The sequence below is a fragment of the Morchella sextelata genome (genome assembly GCF_020137385.1).
Source record: "Morchella sextelata strain SCLS chromosome Unknown scls_23, whole genome shotgun sequence".
Taxonomy (NCBI): Eukaryota; Fungi; Ascomycota; class Pezizomycetes; order Pezizales; family Morchellaceae; genus Morchella; species Morchella sextelata.
This window is the reverse complement of record NW_025408638.1, coordinates 525,009-552,406: the sequence shown is the minus strand read 5'-3', so window position 1 is coordinate 552,406 and position 27,398 is coordinate 525,009. Positions and strand designations below refer to the sequence as shown.

The 27,398-nt window shown below is 49.0% G+C and overlaps 18 protein-coding genes across 18 annotated transcripts; 4 read left to right on the top strand and 14 right to left on the bottom strand.

Annotated features, from left to right (window-relative positions):
* Positions 1–11: 11 nt before the first annotated feature.
* H6S33_007382 (uncharacterized protein) lies at positions 12–494 on the top strand (the record flags this gene model as incomplete). The annotated part of the gene is made up of 1 exon (XM_044838725.1): positions 12–494. One exon carries the CDS (start codon positions 12–14, stop codon positions 492–494), a length of 483 nt encoding a protein of 160 aa, XP_044688918.1.
* A 5,005-nt stretch (positions 495–5,499) lies between these two features.
* On the bottom strand, positions 5,500–5,808 carry H6S33_007381 (uncharacterized protein; the record flags this gene model as incomplete). The annotated part of the gene is made up of 1 exon (XM_044838724.1): positions 5,500–5,808. One exon carries the CDS (start codon positions 5,806–5,808, stop codon positions 5,500–5,502), a length of 309 nt encoding a protein of 102 aa, XP_044688917.1.
* A 774-nt stretch (positions 5,809–6,582) lies between these two features.
* On the bottom strand, positions 6,583–7,992 carry H6S33_007380 (uncharacterized protein; the record flags this gene model as incomplete). Its single annotated transcript, XM_044838723.1, has 1 exon — positions 6,583–7,992. The coding sequence occupies one exon, from the start codon at positions 7,990–7,992 to the stop codon at positions 6,583–6,585; it is 1,410 nt and encodes a 469-aa protein (XP_044688916.1).
* Positions 7,993–9,103: 1,111 nt separating this feature from the next.
* H6S33_007379 (uncharacterized protein) lies at positions 9,104–11,774 on the bottom strand (the record flags this gene model as incomplete). Its single annotated transcript, XM_044838722.1, has 1 exon — positions 9,104–11,774. A coding segment is annotated over one exon (2,671 nt), but the record flags the coding sequence as incomplete, so codon positions are not given.
* A 51-nt stretch (positions 11,775–11,825) lies between these two features.
* Positions 11,826–12,661, bottom strand: H6S33_007378 (uncharacterized protein; the record flags this gene model as incomplete). Its single annotated transcript, XM_044838721.1, has 1 exon — positions 11,826–12,661. A coding segment is annotated over one exon (836 nt), but the record flags the coding sequence as incomplete, so codon positions are not given.
* Positions 12,662–12,738: 77 nt separating this feature from the next.
* H6S33_007377 (uncharacterized protein) lies at positions 12,739–14,769 on the bottom strand (the record flags this gene model as incomplete). Its single annotated transcript, XM_044838720.1, has 1 exon — positions 12,739–14,769. One exon carries the CDS (start codon positions 14,767–14,769, stop codon positions 12,739–12,741), a length of 2,031 nt encoding a protein of 676 aa, XP_044688913.1.
* Positions 14,770–15,762: 993 nt separating this feature from the next.
* On the bottom strand, positions 15,763–16,480 carry H6S33_007376 (uncharacterized protein; the record flags this gene model as incomplete). The annotated part of the gene is made up of 1 exon (XM_044838719.1): positions 15,763–16,480. A coding segment is annotated over one exon (718 nt), but the record flags the coding sequence as incomplete, so codon positions are not given.
* Positions 16,481–16,701: 221 nt separating this feature from the next.
* On the bottom strand, positions 16,702–17,300 carry H6S33_007375 (uncharacterized protein; the record flags this gene model as incomplete). The annotated part of the gene is made up of 1 exon (XM_044838718.1): positions 16,702–17,300. A coding segment is annotated over one exon (599 nt), but the record flags the coding sequence as incomplete, so codon positions are not given.
* A 72-nt stretch (positions 17,301–17,372) lies between these two features.
* H6S33_007374 (uncharacterized protein) lies at positions 17,373–17,898 on the bottom strand (the record flags this gene model as incomplete). Its single annotated transcript, XM_044838716.1, has 1 exon — positions 17,373–17,898. A coding segment is annotated over one exon (526 nt), but the record flags the coding sequence as incomplete, so codon positions are not given.
* A 283-nt stretch (positions 17,899–18,181) lies between these two features.
* On the bottom strand, positions 18,182–18,545 carry H6S33_007373 (uncharacterized protein; the record flags this gene model as incomplete). Its single annotated transcript, XM_044838715.1, has 1 exon — positions 18,182–18,545. A coding segment is annotated over one exon (364 nt), but the record flags the coding sequence as incomplete, so codon positions are not given.
* An 848-nt stretch (positions 18,546–19,393) lies between these two features.
* H6S33_007372 (uncharacterized protein) lies at positions 19,394–19,875 on the bottom strand (the record flags this gene model as incomplete). Its single annotated transcript, XM_044838714.1, has 1 exon — positions 19,394–19,875. A coding segment is annotated over one exon (482 nt), but the record flags the coding sequence as incomplete, so codon positions are not given.
* A 60-nt stretch (positions 19,876–19,935) lies between these two features.
* On the bottom strand, positions 19,936–20,179 carry H6S33_007371 (uncharacterized protein; the record flags this gene model as incomplete). Its single annotated transcript, XM_044838713.1, has 1 exon — positions 19,936–20,179. A coding segment is annotated over one exon (244 nt), but the record flags the coding sequence as incomplete, so codon positions are not given.
* A 170-nt stretch (positions 20,180–20,349) lies between these two features.
* On the bottom strand, positions 20,350–21,236 carry H6S33_007370 (uncharacterized protein; the record flags this gene model as incomplete). Its single annotated transcript, XM_044838712.1, has 1 exon — positions 20,350–21,236. A coding segment is annotated over one exon (887 nt), but the record flags the coding sequence as incomplete, so codon positions are not given.
* Positions 21,237–21,293: 57 nt separating this feature from the next.
* Positions 21,294–21,657, bottom strand: H6S33_007369 (uncharacterized protein; the record flags this gene model as incomplete). Its single annotated transcript, XM_044838711.1, has 1 exon — positions 21,294–21,657. A coding segment is annotated over one exon (364 nt), but the record flags the coding sequence as incomplete, so codon positions are not given.
* A 1,161-nt stretch (positions 21,658–22,818) lies between these two features.
* H6S33_007368 (uncharacterized protein) lies at positions 22,819–23,098 on the top strand (the record flags this gene model as incomplete). The annotated part of the gene is made up of 1 exon (XM_044838710.1): positions 22,819–23,098. A coding segment is annotated over one exon (280 nt), but the record flags the coding sequence as incomplete, so codon positions are not given.
* Positions 23,099–23,155: 57 nt separating this feature from the next.
* Positions 23,156–24,393, top strand: H6S33_007367 (uncharacterized protein; the record flags this gene model as incomplete). The annotated part of the gene is made up of 1 exon (XM_044838709.1): positions 23,156–24,393. A coding segment is annotated over one exon (1,238 nt), but the record flags the coding sequence as incomplete, so codon positions are not given.
* Positions 24,394–24,470: 77 nt separating this feature from the next.
* H6S33_007366 (uncharacterized protein) lies at positions 24,471–25,349 on the top strand (the record flags this gene model as incomplete). Its single annotated transcript, XM_044838708.1, has 1 exon — positions 24,471–25,349. The coding sequence occupies one exon, from the start codon at positions 24,471–24,473 to the stop codon at positions 25,347–25,349; it is 879 nt and encodes a 292-aa protein (XP_044688902.1).
* Positions 25,350–26,237: 888 nt separating this feature from the next.
* On the bottom strand, positions 26,238–26,810 carry H6S33_007365 (uncharacterized protein; the record flags this gene model as incomplete). The annotated part of the gene is made up of 1 exon (XM_044838707.1): positions 26,238–26,810. The coding sequence occupies one exon, from the start codon at positions 26,808–26,810 to the stop codon at positions 26,238–26,240; it is 573 nt and encodes a 190-aa protein (XP_044688901.1).
* Positions 26,811–27,398: the final 588 nt, after the last annotated feature.

The following is a 27,398-nucleotide window of genomic DNA, read 5'->3' as shown; positions in this document are numbered from 1 at the left end:
GCCAGAGCGGAATGCTATGCGCCAGGGAGCGCCAGGAACGCTCTGCTGCTTCTCTGGAGAGGCAGTTTGTCTACCGAGCGCCCTGGGCGCCTCGAGCGTCCAGAGCGTCTGGCGGAGGTTGCGGGTTTGCTGATGTAGCCGGGAAACGAGCCTGCGAATTGGAACTGCCACCACAAGTCAAAATCCATAATGTGTTCCACATTGAGCTCTTGGAACATTACCGACAAAGCAGTATTCCAGGCCGCGAACAACGTCCCCCGACTCCCAAAGAGGTCGATAAGGAAGGAGAGGTTCTGTACGAAGTAGAAAGTATTGTGGGAAGCTGGAAGAGCAGAAGAGGATTAGTGGAATACCTGGTGAAATGGCGGGGCTATTCGATGAGCGACTGCACGTACCAAGTCTTGGACGCTATGAATGAGGAGGTACTTGATCTAGTCCGCGACTTTCATCGAAGGAACCCCAAGGCCGTGAAGGACCAACGCCTGAGACTATAGAGGTACCCCACGGGGCTAAGTCCTTCCCCTCCACAGACACCGCGGGTGATATGTGGAGCAGGTTTACTGGAACCATAGTCTGTCAGAAGATGTCCCGAGACGTGACACCCTGGAAGGGGGGTAAGCTGTTACGGGCATGCTAAGCATTAACGGGAGTAGAAGAAAAGCTAAGTAGATACCCTAATACCCTCTAATACCAATATCAACTCCGGTTCGCACCCACGAGGTGCGGTGCGATCGATATGCGACCAAATGCGGAGTTGCGGTTTCCCTAGTTAAAAAACACGTTTTCGACCCCAATAATAACCCCTGGAGCGTCACACCGCCGGAGGGGAGTGCTTTTGGACCGGTGGATATATGAGGGACAGCTGGAAGCAATCGGATCGAAGATCGGATCACTCGGAGCGAATCGGCGCAAGCTACCAGCCGACCGAGTACCTATCGGCGGTACCTGTGGGCATGAGAGGACTCTGCTATGTGGGAAAGCGATGTGGGAAGAGGCCTGAGTAGGTAGCCTTGTCGTCCGAGACCTACGAGTAGCCGATGCTGACGATTATCCACCAGACGGCCGATGGAGAGGAAACATCGAAAGGGAAACGTGCATTAGAATGGGTAAATAGGTTGAGCGGTTTTAGCGGGCTTAGGAGTTTGGGTTACGGACTTAGGAGTTAAATGTTCTTGGTTGTTTTTCAGGGTCTCGGGCAGGCCCCGAGTGTATTCTGTATTATTAGTAGACTGGGTCCTCGAGACATAAGCGAGGGATATAAATACTGTGTCATTCACTGACTAGCCAAACCATCATCGGCGAAATCAGAGTCTTAACAATATAAATCGTTGATACGCGAGTTACAACTTTATTTGACTATACTTTTGAAATACTTACTCTATCGTGACTTCGTACTCTACCTGAACTATTACGTCGAAGACGGTCGAATACCCTCCGCTAACTCTAGTGAATCTTTGTTGATAACGTAGCTCGCGGGGCCCGTATCGGATCAAGGAGGTTCATACTCGACGTTCACTGAAGAGACCTTGGAGACTTCTACCTTTGTAGCTGTTAGCCGAACTCTGAGCTCTGCGTAGTGTACTCTTGTGATCTGGTACGCACCCCTCACACACGGGGACTATGGATGATGGGCTGTGATGCCAAGGAATACAACCGAAGACGAGATGTAGTATAAAGGTGTCAGGACTATGGACTATGGGACGGTATTCCTGATCAAAGAATCAGGATGAACCCTATGACGTAGTATAGAACAAAGTAATATTCGTAGAATGAATACAGAGAGAGAGAGAGAGAGAGAATCTTATATTGCTTAGAAGCCGAAGCTTATCGCACACCTAACTACCCGACTACAACCTCCACCGACTAACCCGAACACAAAAACGAAGTACAAAAACTAACTACCGCAGCTACGAGGACTACGTACATAATGAGAAAAACAGCACACGAAGAGGGCGCGAATAACAAGTGGTACAGGTAAGCAGAATCTAAGCGACAACAAAGAAACCTTCCCGCAGTAAGAAAGAACCCCAAACTTCTCCGTCAACTGCATTAGCGAGCACAATCCTAAACATGGTGTTCAACCGAAACGGTATCATTACCAACGTCCCTGGTGTCATATCTGTGGACGAACCTTAACAGGACTGGGAAACCACGCGCACGAAGGCAGGAAAGGCCAACCGCAACAACGTCAGGGTGAAAGCTAGGGGGATGGGTAAGAGTGGGTCCTCGGGCATCTGGTCGTTACGCAGCGAGGAATTGAGGAGTGGCGACCGGTAGGTCGGGTAAAAATTGGTGGGGTCGTCGGTCCCAGGAGCAACGGCTAAAGACTGTGCCCGAGTCGTATTTGAAGTGGAGTCCTCTGGAGGGGACGTGCAAAGGGGGGTGAGTCTGAGACTCAGTATGTATGGGGGTGGCAATCGAAAGTGCCGACCGTATTGTGTTGAGGGGTGGTCTCGGGGACCGGTAGGAATGGGTGAGGGGAGCGGGCCGCCTCGGTTAAGAATGGGTTGCCTGGTTAAGGCCGAAAAGGAGGGGTAAGGTCACGGGACCTCGGGTAAAAAATTTGACGATAGTTTCGCGACCGAAGGGTCGCTAACATCGCGGACTGTCGAGCGCTTTGGCAGTAGATTCTCGCTGACTAGAGAGTACTGACAGTGTGCGTACCCGACGTGTGAGATCACTCGTGCGATGAGTGAAAGTAAGGAGGGGCGAAGGCAGCTTTCGAGAGTAGCCGCTGATTTGGCGAGGGGTGAACGGTGGACGCATCCCGTAAGGGCACCGAACGAACAAAGAAAGAAGGTGTCGAGCGAGGGAAGTTCAGGGTCCGAAGCAATTCGAGAATCAGAATAACTCCATCTCGGGGGGAAAGAAATCCATCGCGAGCCAGAGGCGAGCGAATGAATACAGAAGAAGAAGAAGAAGAAACTTATATTGCTTAGAAGCCGAAGCTTATCGCACACCTAACTACCCGACTACAACCTCCACCGACTAACCCGAAGACGAAAACAAAGTACAAAAACTAACTACCGCAGCTACGAGAACTACGTACATAATAATAAAAAAAAAAAACAGCGCACGAAGAGGGCGCGAATAACAAGTGGTACAGGTAAGCAGAATCTAAGCAACAACAAAGAAACCTCCCCGTAGTAAGAAAGAACCCCAGACTTCTCCGTCAACTGCATTAGCGAGCACAATCCTAAACATGGCGTTCAATCGAAACGATATCATTACCAACGTTCCCGGTGTCATATCTGTGGACGAACCTTAACAGGACTGGGGAGCCACGCGCATGAAGGCAGGAAAGGCCAACCGCAACAGCGTCAGGGGTGAAAGCGAGGGGGGTGGATTGAATGTAGGTCCTCGGGCATCTGCTTGTCGGGCAGCGAGGGAGTAAGGAGTGGTGACTATAGTGGGCAGGGGGCACCGCGCGAAAGCTGGCCATTATGGTAACCTTCCTGAAGTCAAATAAGTATTTGTGGTCGCATTCGAGAGTGCCGACCGTAGTGTTGAGGGGTGGTCTCGGGGACCGGTTAAGTTTTGGGGGTGAGGGGAGCAGGCCGCCTCGGTATGTATGGGGGTCGCAATCGAAAGTGCCGACCGTGTTATATTAAGGGGTGGTCTCGGGGACCGGTAGGAATGGGTGAGGGGAGCGGGCCGCCTCGGTTTAAGAATGGGTTGCCTGGTTAAGGCCGAAAAAGAGGGGTAAGGTCACGGGACCTCGGTAAAAATTTAACGATAGTTTCGCGACCGAGAGGTCGCTAACTTCGCGGGCTGTCGAGCGCTTTGGCAGTAGGTTCTCGCTGACTAGAGATTACTGACAGTGTGCGTACCCGACGTGTGGGATCACTCGTGCGATGAGTGAAAGTAAGGAGGGGCGAAGGCAGCTTTCGAGAGTAGCCGCTGATTTGGCGAGGGGTGAACGGTGGACGCATCCCGTAAGGGCACCGAACGAACAAAGAGAGCGGGGTGTCGAGCGAGGGAAGTTCAGGGTCCGAAGCAATTCGAGAATCAGAATAACTCCATCTCGGGGGAAAAGAAATCCATCGGGAGCCAGAGGCGAGCGAATGAATACAGAAGAAGAAGAAGAAGAAACTTATATTGCTTAGAAGCCGAAGCTTATCGCACACCTAACTACCCGACTACAACCTCCACCGACTAACCCGAAGACGAAAACAAAGTACAAAAACTAACTACCGCAGCTACGAGAACTACGTACATAATAAAAGAGAGAAACAGCGCACGAAAAGGGCGCGAATAACAAGTGGTACAGGTAAGCAGAATCTAAGCGACAATAAAGAAACCTCCCCGTAGTAAATAAGTAAGAACCCCAAACTTCTCCGTCAACTGCATTAGCGAGCACAATCCTAAACATGGCGTTCAATCGAAACGATATCATTACCAACGTTCCCGGTGTCATATCTGTGGACGAACCTTAACAGGACTGGGAAACCACGCGCACGAAGGCAGGAAAGGCCAACCGCAACAGCGTCAGGTGTGAAAGCGAGGGGGGGTGGGTCGAATGTGGGTCCTCGGGCGTCTGCTTGTCAGGCAGCGAGGAATTGAGGAGTGGTGACCGGTAGGTCAGGTAAGAATGGGTGGGGTCGTCGGTCCCAGGAGCAACGGCTAAAGACTGTGCCCGAGTCGTATTTGAAGTAGTGTCCTCTGGAGGGGACATGCAAAAAGGGTTGAGTCTGAGACTCAGTATGTATGGGGGTCGCAATCGAAAGTGCCGACCGTATTGTATTGAGGGGTGGTCTCGGAGACCGGTTGGGTTGGGGTGAGGGGAGCGGGCCGCCTCGGGTAAGAATGGGTTGCCTGGTTAAGGCCGATAGAGAGCGGTAAGGTCACGGGACCTCGGGTAAAAAATTTGACGATAGTTTCGCGACCGAAGGGTCGCTAACTTCGCGGGCTGTCGAGCGCTTTGGCAGTAGGTTCTCGTTGACTGGAGATTACTGACAGTGTGCGTACCCGACGTGTGGGATCACTCGTGCGATGAGTGAAAATAAGGAGGGGCGAAGACGGCTTTCGAGAGTAGCCGTTATTTTGGCGAGGGGTGAACGGTGGACGCATCCCGTAAGGGCACCGAACGAGCAGAGAAAGGGGGGTGTCGAGCGAGGGAAGTTCAGGGACCGAAGCAATTCGAGAATCAGTATAACTCCATCTCGGGGGGAAAGAAATCCATCGCGAGCCAGAGGCGAGCGAATGAATACAGAAGAAGAAGAAGAAGAAGATATTTATATTGCTTAGAAGCCGAAGCTTATCGCACACCTAACTACCCGACTACAACCTCCACCGACTAACCCGAAAGCAAACACAAAGTACAAAAACTAACTACCGCAGCTACAAGAACTACGTACATAAATAAAAGTAAACGACGCACGAAGAGGGCGCAAATAACAAGTGGTACAGGTAAGCAGAATCTAAGCGACAACAAAGAAACCTCCCCGTAGTAAGAATGAACCCCAAACTTCTCCGTCAACTACATAAGCGAGCACAATCCTAAACGTAGTGTTCAATCGAAACGATATCATTACCAACGTTCCCGGTGTCATATCTGTGGACAAACCTTAACAGGACTGGGAAACCACGCGCACGAAGGCAGGAGAGGCCAACCGCCGCAGCGTCAGGGTGGAAGCGAGGGGGGTGGTGTAAGAGTGGGTCCTCGGGCGTCTGGTTGTCAGGCAGCGAGGAGTTAAGGAGTGGTGACCGGTAGGTCAAGTAAGAATGGGTGGGGTCGTCGGTCCCTGGAGCAACGGCTAAAGACTGTGCCCGAGTCGTAATTGAAGTAGTGTCCTCTGGAGGGGACATGCAAAAAGGGTTGAGCCGAAGGCTCAGTATGTATGGGGGTCGCAATCGAAAGTGCCGACCGTGTTGTGTTGAGGGTGGTCTCGGAGACCGGTTGGGTTGGGGTGAGGGGAGCGGGCCGCCTCGGGTAAAAGTGGGTGGCCTGGTTAAGGCCGATAAAGAGGGGTAAGGTCACGGGACCTCGGGTAAAAAATTTGACGATAGTTTCGCGACCGAAGGTCGCTAACTTCGCGGGCTGTCGAGCGCTTTGGCAGTAGGTTCTCGCTGACTAGAGATTACTGACAGTGTGCGTACCCGACGTGTGGGATCACTCGTGCGATGAGTGAAAGTAAGGAGGGGGAACGACCGTCTGGCGGTGGCCGTCGTTTTGGCGAGGGGTGAACGGTGGACGCATCCCGTGAGGGCACCGAACGAACAAAGAATGGGGGGTGTCGAGCGAGGGAAGTTCAGGGACCGAAGCAATTCGAGAATCAGTATAACTCCATCTCGGGGGGGAAAAAATCCATCGCGAGCCAGAGGCGAGCGAATGAATACAGAGGTTGCGTACAGAAAGAAGGAAAGAAGGAAACAAATAGAAACACAAAACAATGCCCCCTTATATATCCAACCATAGTCCAATGATGACTAATACCTCCGCATAACAGAAACTAAAAGAACATAACAGAAATTCCCATTACAAATCCTAATTCCACTGCACAATACCTCCTTTCCTCGTTCCAGTTTATCACCTAGCCGAAATACATAGCTGCCGTTACAGATCACGCCCCCCTCTAAGGCCTACCTCCTGGTAGGCTTAGGCTTTCCTGGATAACGCTCGTGGAATCGCTTGACGATATCAGGTGAATGCTCAAGGTCCGATAGTGGTTGCCAGGAGGCCTCATCATATCCTCTATATCGTACCAAATACTCAAACTTTCCCCTTCGTTTCCTCGAATCCAAAATATCTTCGACTTCCCATTCTTCCTCCCCTTCAATTTCGACCGGAGGTGGTGGCAATTGTTGTTGTCCTAGCAAAGGATCATTTGCTTCGGGTGACAATAACGAAACGTGAAATACTGGATGAATTTTCATTGACCGGGGAAGTTCCAACTCGTAGGCATAGGGATTGACAATTCGCTCAACGTTATAAGGTCCAATACGTTTCCAGTCGAATTTTTTGGACGGTCGCTTTGTTAGAATATGGCGTGTCGATAGGAAAACCTTATCTCCTAAATGGTAACGAGGAGCTGGAGTCCGATTTTTATTGGCTGACTCTTCTTGTATCCTTTGCGCCCGAAACATCTCTTCTCTTAGAAAATCCACTACCTCCTTCATTTCTCTTGCAATACGGTTCGCTTGATCCTCCGCCGTCGTTCGAGCATGTTCCAAAGGGCCAAAAGTCATCCTTGGATTTCTTCCCGAATTGGCATAAAAAGGAGAGACCTTTGTTGTTTCCGAAGCATGATTGTTTGTCGCAAACTCGGCCATTGATAACAATCGAGCCCAATCGTCCTGTTGATAAGATACATAGCTTCGAAGGTATTGTTCCATTACGGCATTGATTCTTTCCATCTGTCCGTCGGTCTGAGGATGAAATGCAGTAGAGAATTTTGGCGATATTTCCAACCGTTCACAAAGCGACTTCCAAAACTCCGCAACAAATTGTGTTCCTCGATCTGATACAATGGTATTAGGTAGTCCATGTAGCTTCGAAACGTTATCGATATATAGCCTCGCTACTTCCCTTGAATTTACCTCTTTGGTCGTTAGTATTAGATGTCGCATTTTAGTTAATCTATCCACCACAACTAAGATTGCATTGTATCCATCGCTCTCAAGGAGATCAGTAACAAAATCCATTGATATATCCATCCATGGTCCCTCAGGTATCGGCATAGGACGGAGTACTCCATAAGGTGCATTGTGTGGTGCCTTGCTACGGGTACACACATTGCAATTCCTAACATACTGGTCGACATATTTTCGCATTTGTGGCCAATAATATTCTCGATTTAAAAGTTCCAATGTCTTTGCTCTACCCGGATGTCCTGCAGATGGTTGGTCATGATGTTCTTTTAAAAGCCTTAACCGAAGGTCATTGTCATTTGGTACATATAGCGTGCCTCGATAAAGTAGCCGACCATTGTTATCTTCCGTACATTCGGCAAGCGAAATTTCATTCGAGTGGCGAACGTCATTCCGAAGCATAGTGAGTGTGAGGGATGCGTACCAGACCACAAGAGTACACTACGCAGAGCTCAGAGTTCGGCTAACAGCTACAAAGGTAGAAGTCTCCAAGGTCTCTTCAGTCAACGTCGAGTATGATTCTCCTTGATCCGATACGGGCCCCGCGAGCTACGTTATCAACAAAGATTCACTAGAGTTAGCGTGTGATGTTCGACCGTCTTCGACGTAATAGTTCAGGTAGAGTTCGAAGTCACGATAGAGTAAAGTATTTCAGAAAGTATAGTCAAATAAAGTTGTAACTCGCGTATCAACGATTTATATTGTTAAGACTCTGATTTCGCCGATGATGGTTTGGCTAGTCAGTGAATGACACAGTATTTATATCCCTCGCTTATGTCTCGAGGACCCAGTCTAATAATACAGAATACACTCGGGGCATGCCCGAGACCCTGAAAAACAACCAAGAACATTTAACTCCTAAATCCGTACCCTAAACTCCTAAACCCGCTAAAACCCCTCAACCTATTTATCCACTCTAATGCACGTTTCCCTGTCGATGTTTCTTCTCCATCGGCCGTCTGGTGGATAATCATCAGCGTCGGCTATTCGGAGGTCTCGGACGGCAAGGCTACCTACTCAGGCCTCTTCCCACATCGCTTTCCCATATAGCAGAGTCCTCTCATGCCCACAGGTACCGCCGATAGGTACTCGGTCGGCTGGCAGCTTGCGCCGATTCGCTCCGAGTGGTCCGATCTTCGATCCGATTGATTCCAGCTGTCCCTCATATATCCACCGGTACCAAAACACTCCCCTCCGGCGGTTTGACGCTCCGGGGGTTATTATTGGGGTCGAAAACGTGTTTTTTATGACTCTGGGTTTTTTGGTCGTAATTTGGTCGCACCACACTCCGCGAGTGTGGTCAAGAGTTGATATTAGCGTACAGAGGGTATTGGGGTGTCTACTAGCCTTTCTCTCACTCCCGTAAATGCTTGGCATGCCCGTAACAGCTTACCCCCCTTCCAGGGTGTCACGTCTCGGGACATCTTCTGACAGACTATGGTTCCAGTAAACCTGCTCCACATATCACCCGCGGTGTCTGTGGAGGGGAAGGACTTAGCCCCGTAGGGTACCTCTATAGTCTCAGGCGTTGGTCCTTCACGGCCTTGGGGTTCCTTCGATGGAAGTCGCGGACAAGGTCAAGTACTTCCTCATCCATAGCGTCCATGACTTGATACGTACAGTCACTCATCGAATAGCCCCGCCATTTCACCAGGTATTCCACTAATCCTCTTCTGCTTTTCCGGCTGCCCACGATACTTTCCACTTCGTACAACACCTCTCCTTCCTTATCGACCTCTTCGGGAGTTGGGGGACGTTGTTCTCGGCCTGGGATACTGCTCTGTCGATACCGTTCCAAGAGTTCAATATGGAACACATTATGGATTTTGACTTGTGGCGGCAGTTCCAGTTCGCAGGCTCGTTTCCCGGCTAGTCGGATGATTTTGAACGGGCCGAGTTTCTTGTGATCGAGTTTCTTGGTGGAGCGACGTGTCTTGATATTGGTCGCATTGAGCATAACCATGTCTCCCACCTTGAAGTTAGGCGGTTCGTCCCTTTTTCGATCATAGTATTTCCCCATCTTTTCCCTGGTGTCTGTTAAGCGAGCGAGAGCAGAATCATGAACCCCTCGGATGAAATGAGCGTACAGATCACTAGTTGGGTTGACCACTTCGGCTTCTGTCGGCCAGTTGGTTCTTGGGTTATAACCGTAATTGGTATAAAACGGAGATTGACCCGTGGCGGTGGTAACCGAGTTGTTGTAAGCATACTCCGCCAACGGGAGTAGCTCTGCCCAATCATCTTGCTCGTAGTTGCAGAACGCTCGTAAGTAATGCTCGAGGGTTTGGTTGACTCGCTCTGTTTGCCCATCGGTCTGAGGGTGGAAAGCCGTACTCATTCTTATCCTCACGTCCAATAATTCCATAAGGGATGCCCAAAAGCTTGAAGTAAACTTGGCGTCCCTGTCGGAAACTATATCAAGAGGCAGCCCATGGAGTCGCCAGATTTGACCGAGGAATATCTTCGCTAAATCCTGCGCGGTCGTTTCTGCTACTAGGGGAATGAAGTGCGACATCTTCGAGAACCTATCGACTACTACCCAAATTTGGTTGTATCCCTTCGATTCCGGTAATTGCACGACGAAGTCCATTGATATCGATTGCCAGACGGAATGTGGTGTGGACAATGGTAGAAGCGCACCGTACTTCTTATGGCGGCTGGGTTTGTTGCGCTGGCACTCGTCACATGACCGAACGTAATCATCAATCCACTCGTTCATTTTTGGCCAATAGAAGTTACGTGTGATGAGTTCCAAAGTTTTGTCTTGTCCAAAGTGTCCTGCCACCTTCGAATCGTGTTCTGACTGTGCAATTCGGATCTTGATGCGGTCGTCTGCCGGAATATAGAGTCGGTTCTTATAGAAGAGTAGCCCGTCTTTTTCGGCAATATCCTTCAATTCCCCCAGCTTCTCCCCTTGCTCAACTCTCTCTTTCATTCCTACCCATGTCGGGTCTCCCGATGCCGCCTGCCTGACATGATCCAGAAAATTCTTCGACCAGTCAATCACCCCCTTGGAGGCAAGCGACACCGCTGATACCACAAACTCTTCCTCCGCCAACTGTCCGGGCTTAAAGAACCTGTCTATCGGCTGTTTCCCAAGCGTGCCTCCCCCTTCAGGACGGTACTCCGGCCGTCGCGATAGTGCATCTGCCTTCCCATTTTTGGTTCCCGGGCGGTAAATAATCTTAAAGTCAAATTCCGCCAAAGACTCAGCCCACCTTGCCTGTCGTCGGTTAAGAACCTTGGTTGTTGAGAAATATTCCAAGTTCTTATGATCCGTATAAACGAGAACCGTTCGGCTAGGTCCTTCGAGGTAGTGACGCCATTGCTTAAAGGCTGACACAATTCCTAGCATCTCCTTATCCCACACGTCGTAGTTGAGTTCCGCTGGGTTAAGCTTTCGAGAATAAAAGGCAACAGGGTGAGTCTTTCCGTCAATAACCTGGGATAGAATTGCGGCGATAGCAAAATCACTTGCGTCCGTTTCCACGATAGTCTGGCGATCTGGAGAGAAATGTACCAAGATCGGTGCAGACGTAAACAGGGTTTTGAGTTTTTCGAAGGCTGCTTGGGCCGTCATAGACCAGACAAAGTTCTTAGCATCACCCCTGAGACAATCGGTAATGGGTTTACAGACCCCGGAGAAATTGTGGATAAACCTTCTGTAGAAGTTGGCAAAGCCCATGAAGATCTGTACTTCCTTAACGCTACGCGGGGCTTGCCAATTCGTAACAGACATAACCTTATCCAGTGCCATGGTGACGCCTGCTGGGGCAAGGATGTATCCGAGGAACTCGATTTCAGTGAGCTCGAAGAACGATTTCTTCGGGTTGGCGACCAGATTGTATTCTTGTAGCCTACTAAGGACTTTGCCGACCAACTCCCTGTGCTCCTCTCGAGACTTGCTATATATTAGGATATCATCAAGGTATACTACTACACCTTGATCCAAGAATTCCCTCAGCGCATCATTCATCATGTTCTGGAAGGTCGCCGGCGCATTTGCCAGCCCAAAAGGCATAACGAGGTACTCAAAATGCCCGTACCGCGTACGGAATGCTGTCTTCCACTCGTCGCCATCTTTGATCCTGATAAGGTTGTAACCTTCCTTCAGGTCAATCTTCGAGAAGATAACCGCGCCTGCCACTCGATCTCGTAGTTCGTCCATAAGTGGTAACGGATACCTGTTCTTAATGGATACTCGGTTAAGTCCACGGTAGTCAACGCAAAGTCACAGACTACCGTCCTTCTTCTTCACAAATAGGATTGGGGCTCCTGCAGGGGATTTGCTCGGCCTAATCTTTCCCAATCGCAACATTTTGTCCAGGTACTCCCGAAGCACCTTCAGTTCGACTTCGGATAGGGAGTAAACGGGTCCCCATGGTGGCTGCTTCCCTGGTTCGAGATCTATCGCATGGTCGTAAGATCGATGCGGTGGTAGTTTGTCGGCTTCCGATGGTAGGAAGACTTTAAGGAACCCATGGAGCCAAGAGGGAAGAGTTTCACGGAGGTTAACCGATTCATCTTCCAAGAGACAGATGCTACCGATGAATTGGGCCTCCGGATCGTCCAGTACCCCCTCGTCCATTTCTATTTGAGGTTCCTTGTCAGTGAAGCAACGACTCTTGCAGTTCTCACCATCGTAGGAAACTTCCCCATTTGCCCCTATAACCGGCTTGTGTTCTTTCAACCACCAGTTCGGTAGTATCGCGTCGATGCCAGGTGGGAGCGGGGCGATCTCGAATGATAGTTGCGTTTGATGCCCCCTTGACATTATAATTAATGGTTGTGTAAAGGCGTGTCCCGTGCCCTTCATAACTTCTCCCGTAAATCCAAATACTCGGGCCGGGACGTCTCGTTTCACCTTCGGGACCTCAAAACTATCAACAAAAACAGCAGACAAAACAGGACCAGTTGCACCAGTATCCAACAACACCTTACAAGGTAAACATTTTTCCGCAAAACAAAGGAACTGATTAACGATAGGTCGAGGACCATGAATAGGTTCCTCCAAAATTTTCTGTTTTTTCTCCGGTTGGGACGCTCTCCCTTCCTGCCTTTTTCTTTTCATATTTTTTTTGTTGTTTTCCATCAGTGATAACATAGCAATCTGGGGATACTCCTGACCTGACTCATCAGAGTCCCCTTTTAAAAATCCTCGTCGAAATCCATCTCAGATTCCGATCCGCGTTCTCGCACAAACGCTTGCCCACTGGTGTACTCCGCAGCAGCCGTCGCAGCCGGCTTCTTAGCACGGTGCCTCATTCGCTTTCTCTGAGGTTGGGGTTCCGGTGGTTCCATATCGTGGTCGCCATCGTCATCGCGGGTACGCTTTCGGGAGAAAGAGGAGATAGATGCACTGCTGTTAGCATCTGAACGACACCATTTCCAAAGATGACCCTTTCGGCCACATCGCACACAGGCTCCATCGGTCTTTCGCTGTTCTCGGACCGGCTGTGGAACTCCTTTGGTGGCTTCGTCGTAGTCGTGGTATATTGGCTTATTCCCCGACTTGTTCTTGCTGGTACTCTTCTTATCTTGTCCTTTTTCCTTCTCCTCGGTCTGAGCCCTCCCCTTGATCTTAAACCCCTTCTCCTTCTGCCGCGAGTTCCCACCATTATTCGATTCCCTTCCTTTCGACTCTACTTTCCCCAACATCTTCATCTGCTCCTGATAAGCCTCGTGAGCCTTGCCGGCTCGTTCCAACTGTTGGATGTACTCGGAGTCGTCATCAGTTGGGTCGAAGCGGGAGTGGCGCTCCCGGATTTCATTTGGTAGTCCTTGGAGCAAGGCGGCGCGGTAGGATGCCCCTTTCATCTGGGCATGCTGGTTCATAATCTCCATCCTCGTCAGGTAGTCCCCGATGTTAGCAGAGTACTTGAACTGCTGCATCTTCATCGCATTTTCCATAGCTTCCTGAGTGCTTAGGAAACGTTTTCTGATCTCCTGACGGAATCGAGTCCAGGTGGCGTAGTCTGCGGCTGCTGGACCTAGCATCTTGGTCTCGATGTACTCCATGAACCATTCCTTTGCTAACCCACACGTATACGTTCCAGCGAACAGTACTTTGTTCCTGTCCGTTCGGAACTTCTTGGGCTTCTGCTCAAAGTAGATCTCGCACTCCATGAGCCAATGCCGCAGGTTATGCTTTCTGGCATTATCGAACTCAAAAGGTATTTTGGCGAGCGAATCTACCATATCGTCGTCTTCAGGCGGCGCGGTATTCCGGTTCCCGCCTCGGTTCCTTCTCCAATTCTTCCGACCGTGCGACCATTCACTATTATCGTCGTCATCATCGTCGGAAGGTTCTGGGTCTCCCCCAACGTTTCCTCTTGGTGGGTTTTGTGGAGGTTGATTCCCACCATTCCCACCAACTGGAGCAGCTCCCACCGGTCCTCTGCCATTATTGCCCTGTACTGGGCCGGCATCCTCCGGCCGCCTGCCCCCATTTCCTCCTACTGGACCAGCGTTTCCTCCTACTGGGCCAGTATTTTCGGGTTTCTTGCCATTGCCAACAGGAACCGTTCGGGGCGCATTAGGGTCTAAAGGAGCACTTGCCACAGAAGGTGCTACTGACAGATGTTGTCGCAGTAGTTCCTCCATCTCGGCTATCCGTTGGTTTCTTTCCGCATCGGACCGCTTGAATTCCGCAAACCAAGCTCGTTGCTCCCCTTTTTCCTGCTCCCGCTCTTCTCTCACCATCCTCAGCTGTCGCTCCGCCTCCTGTAACTGGTTCTGGGTTTGTAGATGACTTTGCTCCAGAACCTTGTGGTCGGCGGCTCGGGCAGCTTCGTGTACTTGTTGGACACTGGAGACGAGTTCAAAGAGCGATTCCAGATGTTGTTTTTGGGCAATGGCTTCTTGCCGTACCTTTTTGTCCAGGATTTGCCCACTCCCTTGGACTTGTTCCTGGAGGTTTTGTAGCTGCTGCCAAACGGCCTGTCCAGCTGCACCAAGATACCTCATTTGTGCCTCATGGGTATCCAAAAACTCCTGCATATTCCTCACGAACTGGGCTTGAGCAGAGCGTTTACTCGTTGACCTAGTTTGTGTAGAGGGTCCTCCCGTGAGTAGGGGGTCGGGGCTAGCAGCCCTTGATATTACCATAGAATCTTCTCCTCCGGCCTCCTCAGTTACGGCCGAGGTGTCTATGAAATAATTATCCCTTCGGGTAGTCATTGTGATAGGGGATAATGATGATAGTTCTTCTTTTGAGGTGACTTCGTTACTCCAAGTGAACTTGCGAGTAACAATATACTGTGAGGGATGCGTACCAGACCACAAGAGTACACTACGCAGAGCTCAGAGTTCGGCTAACAGCTACAAAGGTAGAAGTCTCGAAGGTCTCTTCAGTCAACGTCGAGTATGATTCTCCTTGATCCGATACGGGCCCCGCGAGCTACGTTATCAACAAAGATTCACTAGAGTTAGCGTGTGATGTTCGACCGTCTTCGACGTAATAGTTCAGGTAGAGTTCGAAGTCACGATAGAGTAAAGTATTTCAGAAAGTATAGTCAAATAAAGTTGTAACTCGCGTATCAACGATTTATATTGTTAAGACTCTGATTTCGCCGATGATGGTTTGGCTAGTCAGTGAATGACACAGTATTTATATCCCTCGCTTATGTCTCGAGGACCCAGTCTAATAATACAGAATACACTCGGGGCATGCCCGAGACCCTGAAAAACAACCAAGAACATTTAACTCCTAAATCCGTACCCTAAACTCCTAAACCCGCTAAAACCCCTCAACCTATTTATCCACTCTAATGCACGTTTCCCTGTCGATGTTTCTTCTCCATCGGCCGTCTGGTGGATAATCATCAGCGTCGGCTATTCGGAGGTCTCGGACGGCAAGGCTACCTACTCAGGCCTCTTCCCACATCGCTTTCCCATATAGCAGAGTCCTCTCATGCCCACAGGTACCGCCGATAGGTACTCGGTCGGCTGGCAGCTTGCGCCGATTCGCTCCGAGTGGTCCGATCTTCGATCCGATTGATTCCAGCTGTCCCTCATATATCCACCGGTACCAAAACACTCCCCTCCGGCGGTTTGACGCTCCGGGGGTTATTATTGGGGTCGAAAACGTGTTTTTTATGACTCTGGGTTTTTTGGTCGTAATTTGGTCGCACCACACTCCGCGAGTGTGGTCAAGAGTTGATATTAGCGTACAGAGGGTATTGGGGTGTCTACTAGCCTTTCTCTCACTCCCGTAAATGCTTGGCATGCCCGTAACAGTGAGGATCTTATTTGGAAAACTATCAACTTGGTAAGCTTTTGAAAATAACTCTTCTACAGTGAACGCTCCTTCAGCGGATTCATTTGCCAAAGAACCCGCGAACAAACTTAGCTTGGTATCCAAATTTTTTCGCTTCAAAATCACTTGACTTTGATGTGTCAATCGTTCATCCCCCTCTTTAGGTAGGTCACCTGACCTCCTAGTCAATGCATCTGGTTTCGCTCCCTGTTTTCCTGGCTGAAATTGTATAACGAAATCGAAACGTGAAAGGAATTCGGACCAACGGGCTTGTCGACGATTTAATAATTTTGTTGTCATAAAATATTCAAGATTCCGATGGTCGCTAAAAACTTCAATTGGGAATTGAGCTCCCTCCAGATGATGTCGCCATTCTTCGAAGCATCGTATGATTGCTAAAAGTTCTTTGTCATAGATTTCATAGTTGCATTCAGCAGGAGAATGTTTCTTGGAGAAGAAAGCGACTGGATGTAGGATTCCTTCGTTATCACGTTGAGATAGGATTCCTGCTGAAACATAGTCAGATGCATCGGTTTCTATCACAATCCTTCGATCTGGATTAAAATGAACTAGTATCGGTGCCGTTGTAAACATCTTTTTCAAGGTTTGAAATGCTTCCTCCCTTTCATCTGTCTATTCGAATTTAACATTTTTCTTTGTCAAGGCTGTAAGTGGAGCAACAATTTTTGAATATCCTAGAATGAACCGTCGATAGAAATTTGCAAATCCTAGAAATACTTGAACATCATGAACGTTCGTTGGTGTAGGCCATTCCAAAACATCGATAACTTTCTTTGGGTCCATTCTATTTCCATTTGGGTAAGGATTAAACCAAGATATTTTGTCTCTTGAACCATAAATTCACATTTTTCAGGTTTAAGGTGAACATGATTCTCATCAAGTACCTTTAGAACCTTTCGGATGTGTTCTTTATGTTCTGATAAAGTTTCGGAATAGATAAGGATATCAACCAAATATGCCGTCACAAATTGATCGAGGTAAGGTCGTAGAATATCATTGATCCAATGTTGAAATGTAGCAGGGGCATTCGCTAATCCAAACGGCATTACTGTATATTCGAAATGTCCATATCGAGTTCTGAATGCCGTTTTCCATTCATCTCCCTCCGCTATCCTGATCTCATTATATCCCCAACGTAAATCCAACTTGGTATAGTATTGTGCTCTCGACAGCTTAGCCAGGGTTTCCTTTAACAATGGTAATGGATACCGATTTTTGATTGTAATTGCATTTAAACCTCGATAGTCAACACAAAGTCGAAGGGTTCCATCGCTTTTCTTTACGAACAATATAGGTGCTCCCGCTGGTGACTCACTAGCCCGAATAAATCCTTTGGGTAAATTTTCATCAAGATATTCCCGTAGTGCTTTCAACTCGATTTGAGACAATCCATATATGGGTCCATATGGTGGTCGTTTGCCTTCTTCTAACACTATTTCGATATCATGGGATGGTCAATGTGGTGGAAGGATTGAAGCGTCATATTCTTTAAACATATGGAGACGATGGTGAAACTCCTTCGGTACTAGCTGTTCGATATCGATGGTAGATTTTTCAGTTGCTGAAACGATGACTGTATGGTGTTCCGGTAAACGAATTGAGATACCATGAACAATAACTGCAGTTCCACTAAGTGAACAATATTGACAACAGCTCCGAGAGTCAAAAACAAGTAGATTTTCCTTTGGTCGAATCGTAACATCATGGCGTCGCATCCAAGGTATCCCCATCACAATCGGGTAATGTCCTAACTTCGTCACAAAACATGGCGCAATTTCCCGATGACCATGAATGTCTAGCGAAACATCGACAATATGGGTGATTTTTCCTGATTTGATAGGTCTTCCGTCTATAACGTCTACATGGCGAGGTATTTTAAGGGGGGTCATTGTAAGATTGTTGTGGCGTGCAAAAGATTCGTCAATGAAAGCGTATCCTGATGCTCCCGTATCAATAAGAGCGTAGGTGGGGATGAAAGAATTTTTATTCTGTGAAATCGAACAAGTTACTACAAGTTGGTTTCCATCCATTTCCTCCTCTGATACCGAAAAACCAGAAATACACATCCTAGAAAAATCCTTAAACGGTCCCTGAGCTAAGCCACTTAGTGCAGGGACAAGTCTTTTGCCGACTCGTTATCGCTTCCATCATTTTCCTCCACCGTCAATGCTGCTCCTCTCATTACAGGCCTTCTTGGTTGATTTCCAGTTGCCCTCGCTTGGGGACAATCCCTGACCATGTGCCCAACACCTCCGCAATAGAAACATCAGCCCTCAACTAAGCGGGCATTTCTTTCGGCAGGGGAGGGGCGACGGCGTCCTCCAGATAGATCCATTGGTACATCACCTCCCAGGCGGGATGAGGGATGACTTTCAGTAACAGGTACATTGGCGACTGGGGCGGCAGCACGGGGAGCAGAAACAGGATTCGCTGGTGGGGGACGAGGGGTCGGAGTAGTGGTAACATTCCAAGACTTTTTACTCCCTTGTTTAGCTTCTGCCGCTCGACGGCGATTGTCCAACCGTTGCAAAAGTGTCGCACAGGCGTTTACCGTCGCAGGAGTATCATGGTGTATCATTGATTCATCGAGTTCCGCATTAATTCCTTCCATCAAAGCCTCAATCCGAGAAACTTCATCCATACCCGACTCAGCAGTATACCGTTGTGTTACGGGCATGCCAAGCATTTATGGGAGTAAGAGAAAAGGCCAGTAGATACCCCAATACCCTCGGTATGCTAATGACAACTCTGGACCGCACCCGCGGGGTGTGGTGCGACCAATATACGACCAAAACACGGAGTCATAAAAAATACGTTTTCGACCCCAATAATAACCCCCGGAGCGTCAAACCGCCGGAGGGGTGTGCTTTGATACCGGTGGATATATGAGGGACAGCTGGAAGCAATCGGATCGAAGATCGGATCACTCGGAGTGAATCGGCGCAAGCTACCAGCCGACCGAGTACCTATCGGCGGTACCTGTGGGCATGAGAGGACTCTGCTATGTGGGAAAGCGATGTGGGAAGAGGCCTGAGTAGGTAGTCTTGTCATCCGAGACCTACGAATAGCCGACGCTGACGATTATCTACCAGACGGCCGATGGAGAGGAAACCTCGACAGGGAAACGTGCATTAGAATGGGTAAATAGGTTGAGGGGTTTCAGCGGGCTTAGGAGTTTGGGTTACGGACTTAGGAGTTAAATGTTCTTGGTTGTTTTTCAGGGTCTCGGGCAGGCCCCGAGTGTATACTGTATTATTAGTAGACTGGGTCCTCGAGACATAAGCGAGGGATATAAATACTGTGTCATTCACTGACTAGCCAAACCATCATCGGCGAAATCAGAGTCTTAACAATATAAATCGTTGATACGCGAGTTACAACTCTATTTGACTATACTTTTGGAAATACTTTACTCTATCGTGACTTCGCACTCTACTGGAACTATTACGTCGAAGACGGTCGAATACCATCCGCTAACTCTAGTGAATCTTTGTTGATAACGTAGCTCGCGGGGCCCGTATCGGATCAAGGAGATTCATACTCGACGTTGACTGAAGAGACCTTGGAGACTTCTACCTTTGTAGCTGTTAGCCGAACTCTGAGCTCTGCGTAGTGTACTCTTGTGGTCTGGTACGCATCTCTCACACGTTGAAACTCGGCAAAATAGTCGGCGAACGTTCGATTTCGTTGACGGATATTTCTAAGGTTCCTCCTAGCCGTACGCATCCGATCGGGGTCTCCAAAAGCAGTGTCCAAAACCTCATAAAACCGTAGCATAGAAGGCAAGGTGATACCTCCTTCACCGACATACTGTAAGAACTGATTGGCAGCAACGCCTTCCAATCTACTGAACGCATAGGATAATTTAGACTGTAGAGTGGGATAGCGATCGGCATTTCCCAATAGCTTGATTCTCATTTGTTGCTTGAATAGGTGTAATCTTTCTCGATCACGATCTCCCCTGAACACCTCAGGATCCGGAAGCTTTTCTGACCGATAGGTAGTACCTGTAGCGAGTGGTACTGGGGGTGCAGGTGGAGCATTGTCCTCGACGGGTGCTCACTCACCCTCGACAGCAGTCTGTTGGGTTCGGACAGCAGCAAGATCTCGTTCAAACATTCTTCTTGCTCTCTGAGCCTCCGCTTCTATCTCCTGTAAATCCGTTGCATATTGAGCAAGACCATGTTGACACTGTTGGAGAAGCGCATAGGCTTCAACTCCGATAACATTATCGACCTGTGGGTGTGCTTGAAAAAAGGTTTGGAGGTTAGTACTGAGTTGTTGATAATCAATAGGGGCGTGTTCCGACATTGTAGACTATGGTGTTGTATTGGTTGGCGATAAAGGACGCAACCTACGTCGTCCCGCTTGAGCCCCAGCCAGCACCTGCCCTCGGCACCGCCTGAGAGGGGGGGGAATCGAACGTGTAACATCACCTTTTCGTTGGCTCTTAATCACCTAGCCGAAATACATAGCTGCCGTTACAGGCGTTCTCGGATTTCATTTGGTAATCCTTGGAGCAAGGCGGCGCGGTAGGATGCCCCTTTCATCTGAGCATGCTGGTTCATGATCTCCATCCTTGTCAGGTAGTCTCCGATGTTAGCAGAGTACTTGAACTGCTGCATCTTCATCGCATTCTCCATACCTTCCTGAGTACTTAGGAAGCGTTTTCTGATTTCCTGACGGAACCGAGTCCAAGTGGCGTAGTCCGCGGCTGCCGGACCTAGCATCTTGGTCTCGATATATTCCATAAACCATTCTTTTGCCAACCCACAGGTATATGTTCCGGCGAACAATACCTTGTTCCTATCTGTCCGGAACTTCTTTGGCTTCTGTTCGAAGTAGATCTCGCATTCCATGAGCCAATGCCGCAGATTGTGCTTTCTGGCATTATCGAACTCGAAGGGTATTTTAGCGAGCGAATCTACCATATCCTCGTCCTCAGGCGGCGCCGAATTCCGGTTCCCGCCTCGGTTCATTCTCCAGTTCTTCCTACCGTGCGACCATTCACTGTTATCGTCGTCATCGTCGTCGGAAGGTTCTGGGTCTCCCGCAAGGTTTCCTCTTGGTAGGTTCCGGGGAGCTTGATTTCCACCATTCCCTCCTACTGGAGCAGCTCCTACCGGTCGCTTGCCGTTCCCTGATGTCTGGGGGCCAGCATTTTCGGGGTTCTTGCCATTGCCAACAGGGACCGTTTGGGGTGCGGTAGGATCTACGGGACCACTAACCATGGAGGGTGCTACCGACAAATGTTGTCGTAGTCGTTCCTCCATCTCGGCTATCCGTTGGTTTCTTGCTTCATCGGACTGCTTGAATTGCGCAAACAGCTCCCATTGTTCCCTTTTTTTCTGCTCCCGCTCTTCTCTTACTAGCCTTAGTTGTCGCTCCGCCTCCTGTAGCTAGTTCTGGGTAGTCTGATGATTACGCTCCAGAACCTCATGGTCGGCGGCTCGTGCGGCTTCTTGTACTTGTCGAATATTTGCGACGAGCTCGAAGAGCGATTCGAGATGTTGCTTTGTTGCAATGGCTTCTGATCGTGCTTTCTTATCTAGGATTTGCCCACTCCCTTGCAATTGTTCTTGGAGGTTTTGTAGCTGCTGCCACATTGCTTGTCCTGCCGTACCAAGATACCTCATTTGTGCCTCATGGGTATCTAAAAACTCCTGCATGTGTCTCGTAAACTGGGCTTGAGCAGAGCGTTTACTCGTTTGCCTAGTTTGTACAGATGGTCCTCCCTGGAGTAGGGGATCTGGACTTCCAGCCCTTGATGGTACAATAGAATCCTCCATGGCCTCATCAGTTACGGCCGAGGTATCTAAGAAATATCCCAGCCTTCCGGTAGCTATTGTAATGGGGGATATTGATGATAGTTTCTTCTTTTGAGGTGACTTCGTTACTCCAAGTGAACTTGTGAGTAACAATATACTGTGAGGGATGCGTACCAGATCACAAGAGTACACTACGCAGAGCTCCGAGTTCGGCTAACAGCTACAAAGGTAGAAGTCTCCAAGGTCTCTTCAGTCAACGTCGAGTATGAATCTCCTTGATCCAATACGGTCCCCGCGAGCTACGTTATCAACAAAGATTCACTAGAGTTAGCGGATGGTATTCGACCGTCTTCGACGTAATAGTTCAGGTAGAGTACGAAGTCACGATAGAGTAAAGTATTTCAAAAGTATAGTCAAATAAAGTTGTAACTCGCGTATCAACGATTTATATTGTTAAGACTCTGATTTCGCCGATGATAGTTTGGCTAGTCAGTGAATGAAACAGTATTTATATCCCTCGCTTATGTCTCGAGGGCCCAGTCTACTAATAATACAGAATACACTCGGGGCCTACCCGAGACCCTGAAAAACAACCAAGAACATTTAACTCCTAAGTCCGTAACCCAAACTCCTAAGTCCGCTAAAAACCCCTCAACCTATTTACCCATTCTAATGCACGTTTCCCTGTCGATGTTTCTTCTCCATCGGCCGTGTGGTGGATAATCGTCAGTGTCGGCTGCTCGTAGGTATCGGACGACAAGGCTACCTACTCAGGCCTCTTCCCACATCGCTTTCCCATATAGCAGAGTCCTCTCATGCCCACAGGTACCGCCGACAGGTACTCGGTCGGCTGGTAGCTTGCGCCGATTCGCTCCGAGGGATCCGATCTTCGATCCGATTGCTTCCAGCTGTCCCTCATATATCCACCGGTCCAAAAGCACTCCCCTCCGGCGGTTTGACGCTCCAGGGGTTATTATTGGGGTCGAAAACGTGTTTTTTAACTAGGAAAACCGCAACTCCGCATTTGGTCGCATATCGATCACACCGCACCTCGTGGGTGCGAACCGGAGTTGATGTTGGTATTAGAGGGTATTAGGGTATCTACTTAGCCTTTCTCTCACTCCCGTAAATGCTTGGCATGCCCGTAACAACCGGCTACAAGAGACGGAGCGACAAGTAAGGATGGTGAGGGAAGAGCGAGAGCAGGAAAAAAGGGAACAACGGGAGCTGTTTGCGCAATTCAAGCAGTTCGATGAAGCAAGAAACCAACGGATAGCCGAGATGGAGGAACGACTACGACAACATTTGTCGGTAGCACCCTCCATGGTTAGTGGTCCCGTAGATCCAACCGCACCCCAAACGGTTCCTGTTGGCAATGGCAAGAACCCTGAAAATGCTGGCCCCCAAACCTCAGGGAACGGCAAGCAACCAGAAGGAGCTGGCCCAGTAGGAGGAAATGGAGGTAAAAAACCGGAGGACGCCGGTCCAGTGCAGGGAAATAGTGGAAGGTGACCGGTAGGAGATGCCCCAGTAGGAGGGAATGGTGGAAATCAAACTCTCCGGAACCCACCAAGAGGAAACCTTGGGGGAGACCCAGAACCTTCCGACGATGATGACGACGATAACAGTGAATGGTCGCATGGTAGGAAGAACTGGAGAATGAACCGAGGCGGGAACCGGAATTCGACGCCGCCTGAGGACGAGGATATGGTAGATTCGCTCGCCAAAATACCCTTCGAGTTCGATAATGCCAGAAAGCACAACCTGCGGCATTGGCTCATGGAATGCGAGATCTACTTCAAGCAGAAGCCAAAGAAGATCCGAACGGATAGGAACAAGGTACTGTTCGCTGGAACATATACGTGTGGGTTGGCAAAGGAATGGTTTATGGAGTATATCGAAACCAAAATGTTGGGCCCGGCCGATGCAGACTACACCACTTGGGCTCGGTTCCGTCAGGAAGTCAGAAAACGTTTCCTAAGCACTCAGGAAGCTATGGAAAACGCGATGAAGATGCAGCAGTTTAAGTACTCTGCTAACATCGGAGACTACCTGACAAGGATGGAGATTATGAACCAGCATGCTCAGATGAAAGGGGCATCCTATCGTGCAGCCTTGCTCCAAGGGCTACCAAATGAAATCCGAGAACGCCACTCGCGCTTCGATCCAACCGATGACGACTCCGAGTACATCCAACAGTTGGAACGAGCCGGCAAGGCTCATGAAGCTTATCAGGAGCAGATGAAGATGTTGGGGAAAGTGGAGTCGAGATGGAAGGAGTCAAACAATGGTGGGAACTCGTGGCAGAAGGATAAGGGGTTTAAGATTAAAGGGAGGGCTCAAGGTGAGGAGAAAGAAAAAGGGCAAGATAAGAACAGCACCAGCAAGAACAAATCCGGGAATAAGCCAATATTCCACGACTATGACGAAGCCACCAAAGGAGTTCCACAGCCGGCCCGGGACCAGCGAAAGACCGACGGTGTCTGCGTGGGATGTGGCCGAAAGGGTCATCTTTGGAAATGGTGTCGTTCGGATGCTAACAGCAGTGCATCTATCTCCTCTTTCTCCCAAAAGTGTACCCGTGATGATGATGGCGACCACGATATGGAACCACCGGAACCCCAACCTCAGAGAAATCGAATGCGGCACCGAGCAAAGAAGCCGGCTGCTGCTGCTGCGGCGGAGTACACCAGTGGGCAAGCGTTTGTGCGAGAATGCGGATCGGAATCTGAGATGGATTTCGATATGGGTTTTTAGAAGGGGACTCTGATGAGTCAGGTCAGGAGTATCCCCAGATTGCTATGTTATCACTGACGGAAAACAACAAAAAAAATATGAAAAGAAAAAGGCAGGAGGGGAGAGCGTCCCCACCGGAGAAAAAACAGAAAATTTTGGAGGAACCCATTCACGGTCCTCGACCTATCGTTAATCAGTCCATTTGTTTTGCGGATAAATGTTTTCCCTGTAAGGTGTTGTTGGATACTGGAGCAACTGGTCCTGTTTTGTCTGCTGTTTTTGTTGATAGTTTTGAGGTCCCGAAGGTGAAACGGGACGTCCCGGCCCGGGTATTTGGATTTACTGGAGAGATTATGAAGGGCACGGGACACGCCTTTACACAACCATTAATTATAATGTCAAGGGGGCATCAAACACAGTTATCATTCGAGATCGCCCCTCTTCCACTTGGCATCGATGCAATACTACCGAACTGGTGGTTGAAAGAGCACAAGTCGGTAATAGGGGCAAATGGGGAAGTTTCCTACGATGGCGAGAACTGCAAAAGTCGATGCTTCACTGACAAGGAACCTCAAATAGAGATGGACGAGAGTGTACTGGACGATCCGGAGGCCCAATTCATCGGCAGCATCTGTCTATTGGAAGATGAATCGGTTAACCTCCGCGAAACTCTTCCCTCTTGGCTCCACAAGTTCCTTAAAGTCTTCCTACCATCGGAAGCAGACAAACTACCACCGCATCGATCTTACGACTATGCGATAGACCTCGAACCAGGGAAGCAGCCATCATGGGGACCCGTTTACTCCCTATCCGAAGTCGAGCTGAAGGTGCTTCGGGAATACCTGGACAAAATGTTGCGATTGGGAAAGATTAGGCCAAGCAAATCACCGGCAGGAGCCCCAATCCTATTTGTGAAGAAGAAGGACGGTAGTCTGCGACTTTGCGTTGACTACCGTTCTAACGGGGGTCCTTTCTAAGAGAAATAGAATCGGATAGAATAGAGACGGCCGTGCAAGATAGACAATCAGGTTGCAGATTATTCAAAGATACTATCGCTAGAACTCAATAATCTTTAAGGGCTCTGCTACCGATAAGAACTTGGTTTTTCTTTCTGATGAAGACTGGAGAGAACAGGACTGAAGGGCAAGAATGAACCTGAGTACTTATACTCCGAAGCCCTCTATTCTCTACTCCTAACTCCTTACTAAGTCTTGGTGAAGCCTTTCCTCGGTGCCGGAAACAATACCACCGCTACCCCGCTTTTCTCTAAGCGTCAGCAGGTGTTTCCAATACCCAAGGCAACCACCCTTAGTCAAAGCCTTTGTAACACCTGCAGCCTTGGTTGCCACACAACTGGGGCCTGCATGAATGAGCTGCCGCTCAGATGTAAGCTTAATCATTGCTGTAGAGCTCTGACTTATTGTAGACTTCCCTAGCATAGTCCCTGCCTCTTCGGCGGTCCTACAATGCTCAGAGGATACAGAGGATCACCGGGCAATCAGAGCTTCACTCTGGCCGGTCTTCTAGTCACTGGCGAGGCATAGACTCGTCAGTCATTGCTCCCATGAATAGATCCTCTTCCTAGCGCCCGGAATGTAGTTACTCTAACAGCTGGTAGCTAACCACACTGCCGGTACTTCCATATCACCATGCAACTGGCTTCTAACAATAACTCTCAGCATGCAACCGGGCCCTGTGTGTACTCATACACCAGACAGTTGAAATGGCTCCGTTACACTACTCCCCTCTTCCAGGATCTTGGTCTCCAAGATCTATAACCATTCTATTACCTTCCATTCTATTACCTTCCATTCTATGTGACAAGAAATTCCATGATATGCAAGGAACGAAAACCTAAAGGAAAACTACACCCCAACAATCCCCTTGTCCTTGGGTTTCTTAGGATACCTCATATGGAAATCCCGAAGGGCTTCTTCAGCACTCTTCTTGAGATGCTCCCAAGGTTCCCATGTAGCATCCTCGTTCTCATAACCTTCCCACAGCACTAGGTATTCCACTCTTCTCCTTTTCTTATTGACCCGGCTATCAGCTACCACTCGGACAACCCAGTTCTGTTCTCCTTCAATCTCTTCGGGTTCCGGTGGTGGAACTCTTCTCTCAGGATCTACTCGTGCTCTGTAAGGTTCCAGAAGAGAGACATGAAAGACCGGGTGGATTCCCATTTGAGGGGGAAGAGAGAGCTTGTAGGCACGAGTACCAATCGCTTCTAAGACCTTGAAGGGTCCCATCTTCTTCTGATCCAGTTTTCCCAAAGGCCGCTTTGTTTGCACATTGCGCCGGTCTAACATTACTTCATCTCCGGGCTTGATTTCGGGCGGTGACAGGGCATGAGTATCATACCACCGGGCCATCCTTAATCTAGCTTTACGCAAGCTGGCGTTCATAGCCTGCCAGATAGATTCCCATTGAGAAATCATGACCTCACTTGCTAGAATGTTCCATTCTACTCCTTCCTTTGGGGCCGGCCAGTTGGTCCTAGGTTCATGTGAGGGATGCGTACCAGACCACAAGAGTACACTACGCAGAGCTCAGAGTTCGGCTAACAGCTACAAAGGTAGAAGTCTCCAAGGTCTCTTCAGTCAACGTCGAGTATGATTCTCCTTGATCCGATACGGGCCCCGCGAGCTACGTTATCAACAAAGATTCACTAGAGTTAGCGGATGGTATTCGACCGTCTTCGACGTAATAGTTCCAGTAGAGTGCGAAGTCACGATAGAGTAAAGTATTTCCAAAAGTATAGTCAAATAGAGTTGTAACTCGCGTATCAACGATTTATATTGTTAAGACTCTGATTTCGCCGATGATGGTTTGGCTAGTCAGTGAATGACACAGTATTTATATCCCTCGCTTATGTCTCGAGGACCCAGTCTACTAATAATACAGAATACACTCGGGGCCTGCCCGAGACCCTGAAAAACAACCAAGAACATTTAACTCCTAAGTCCGTAACCCAAACTCCTAAGCCCGCTAAAACCGCTCAACCTATTTACCCATTCTAATGCACG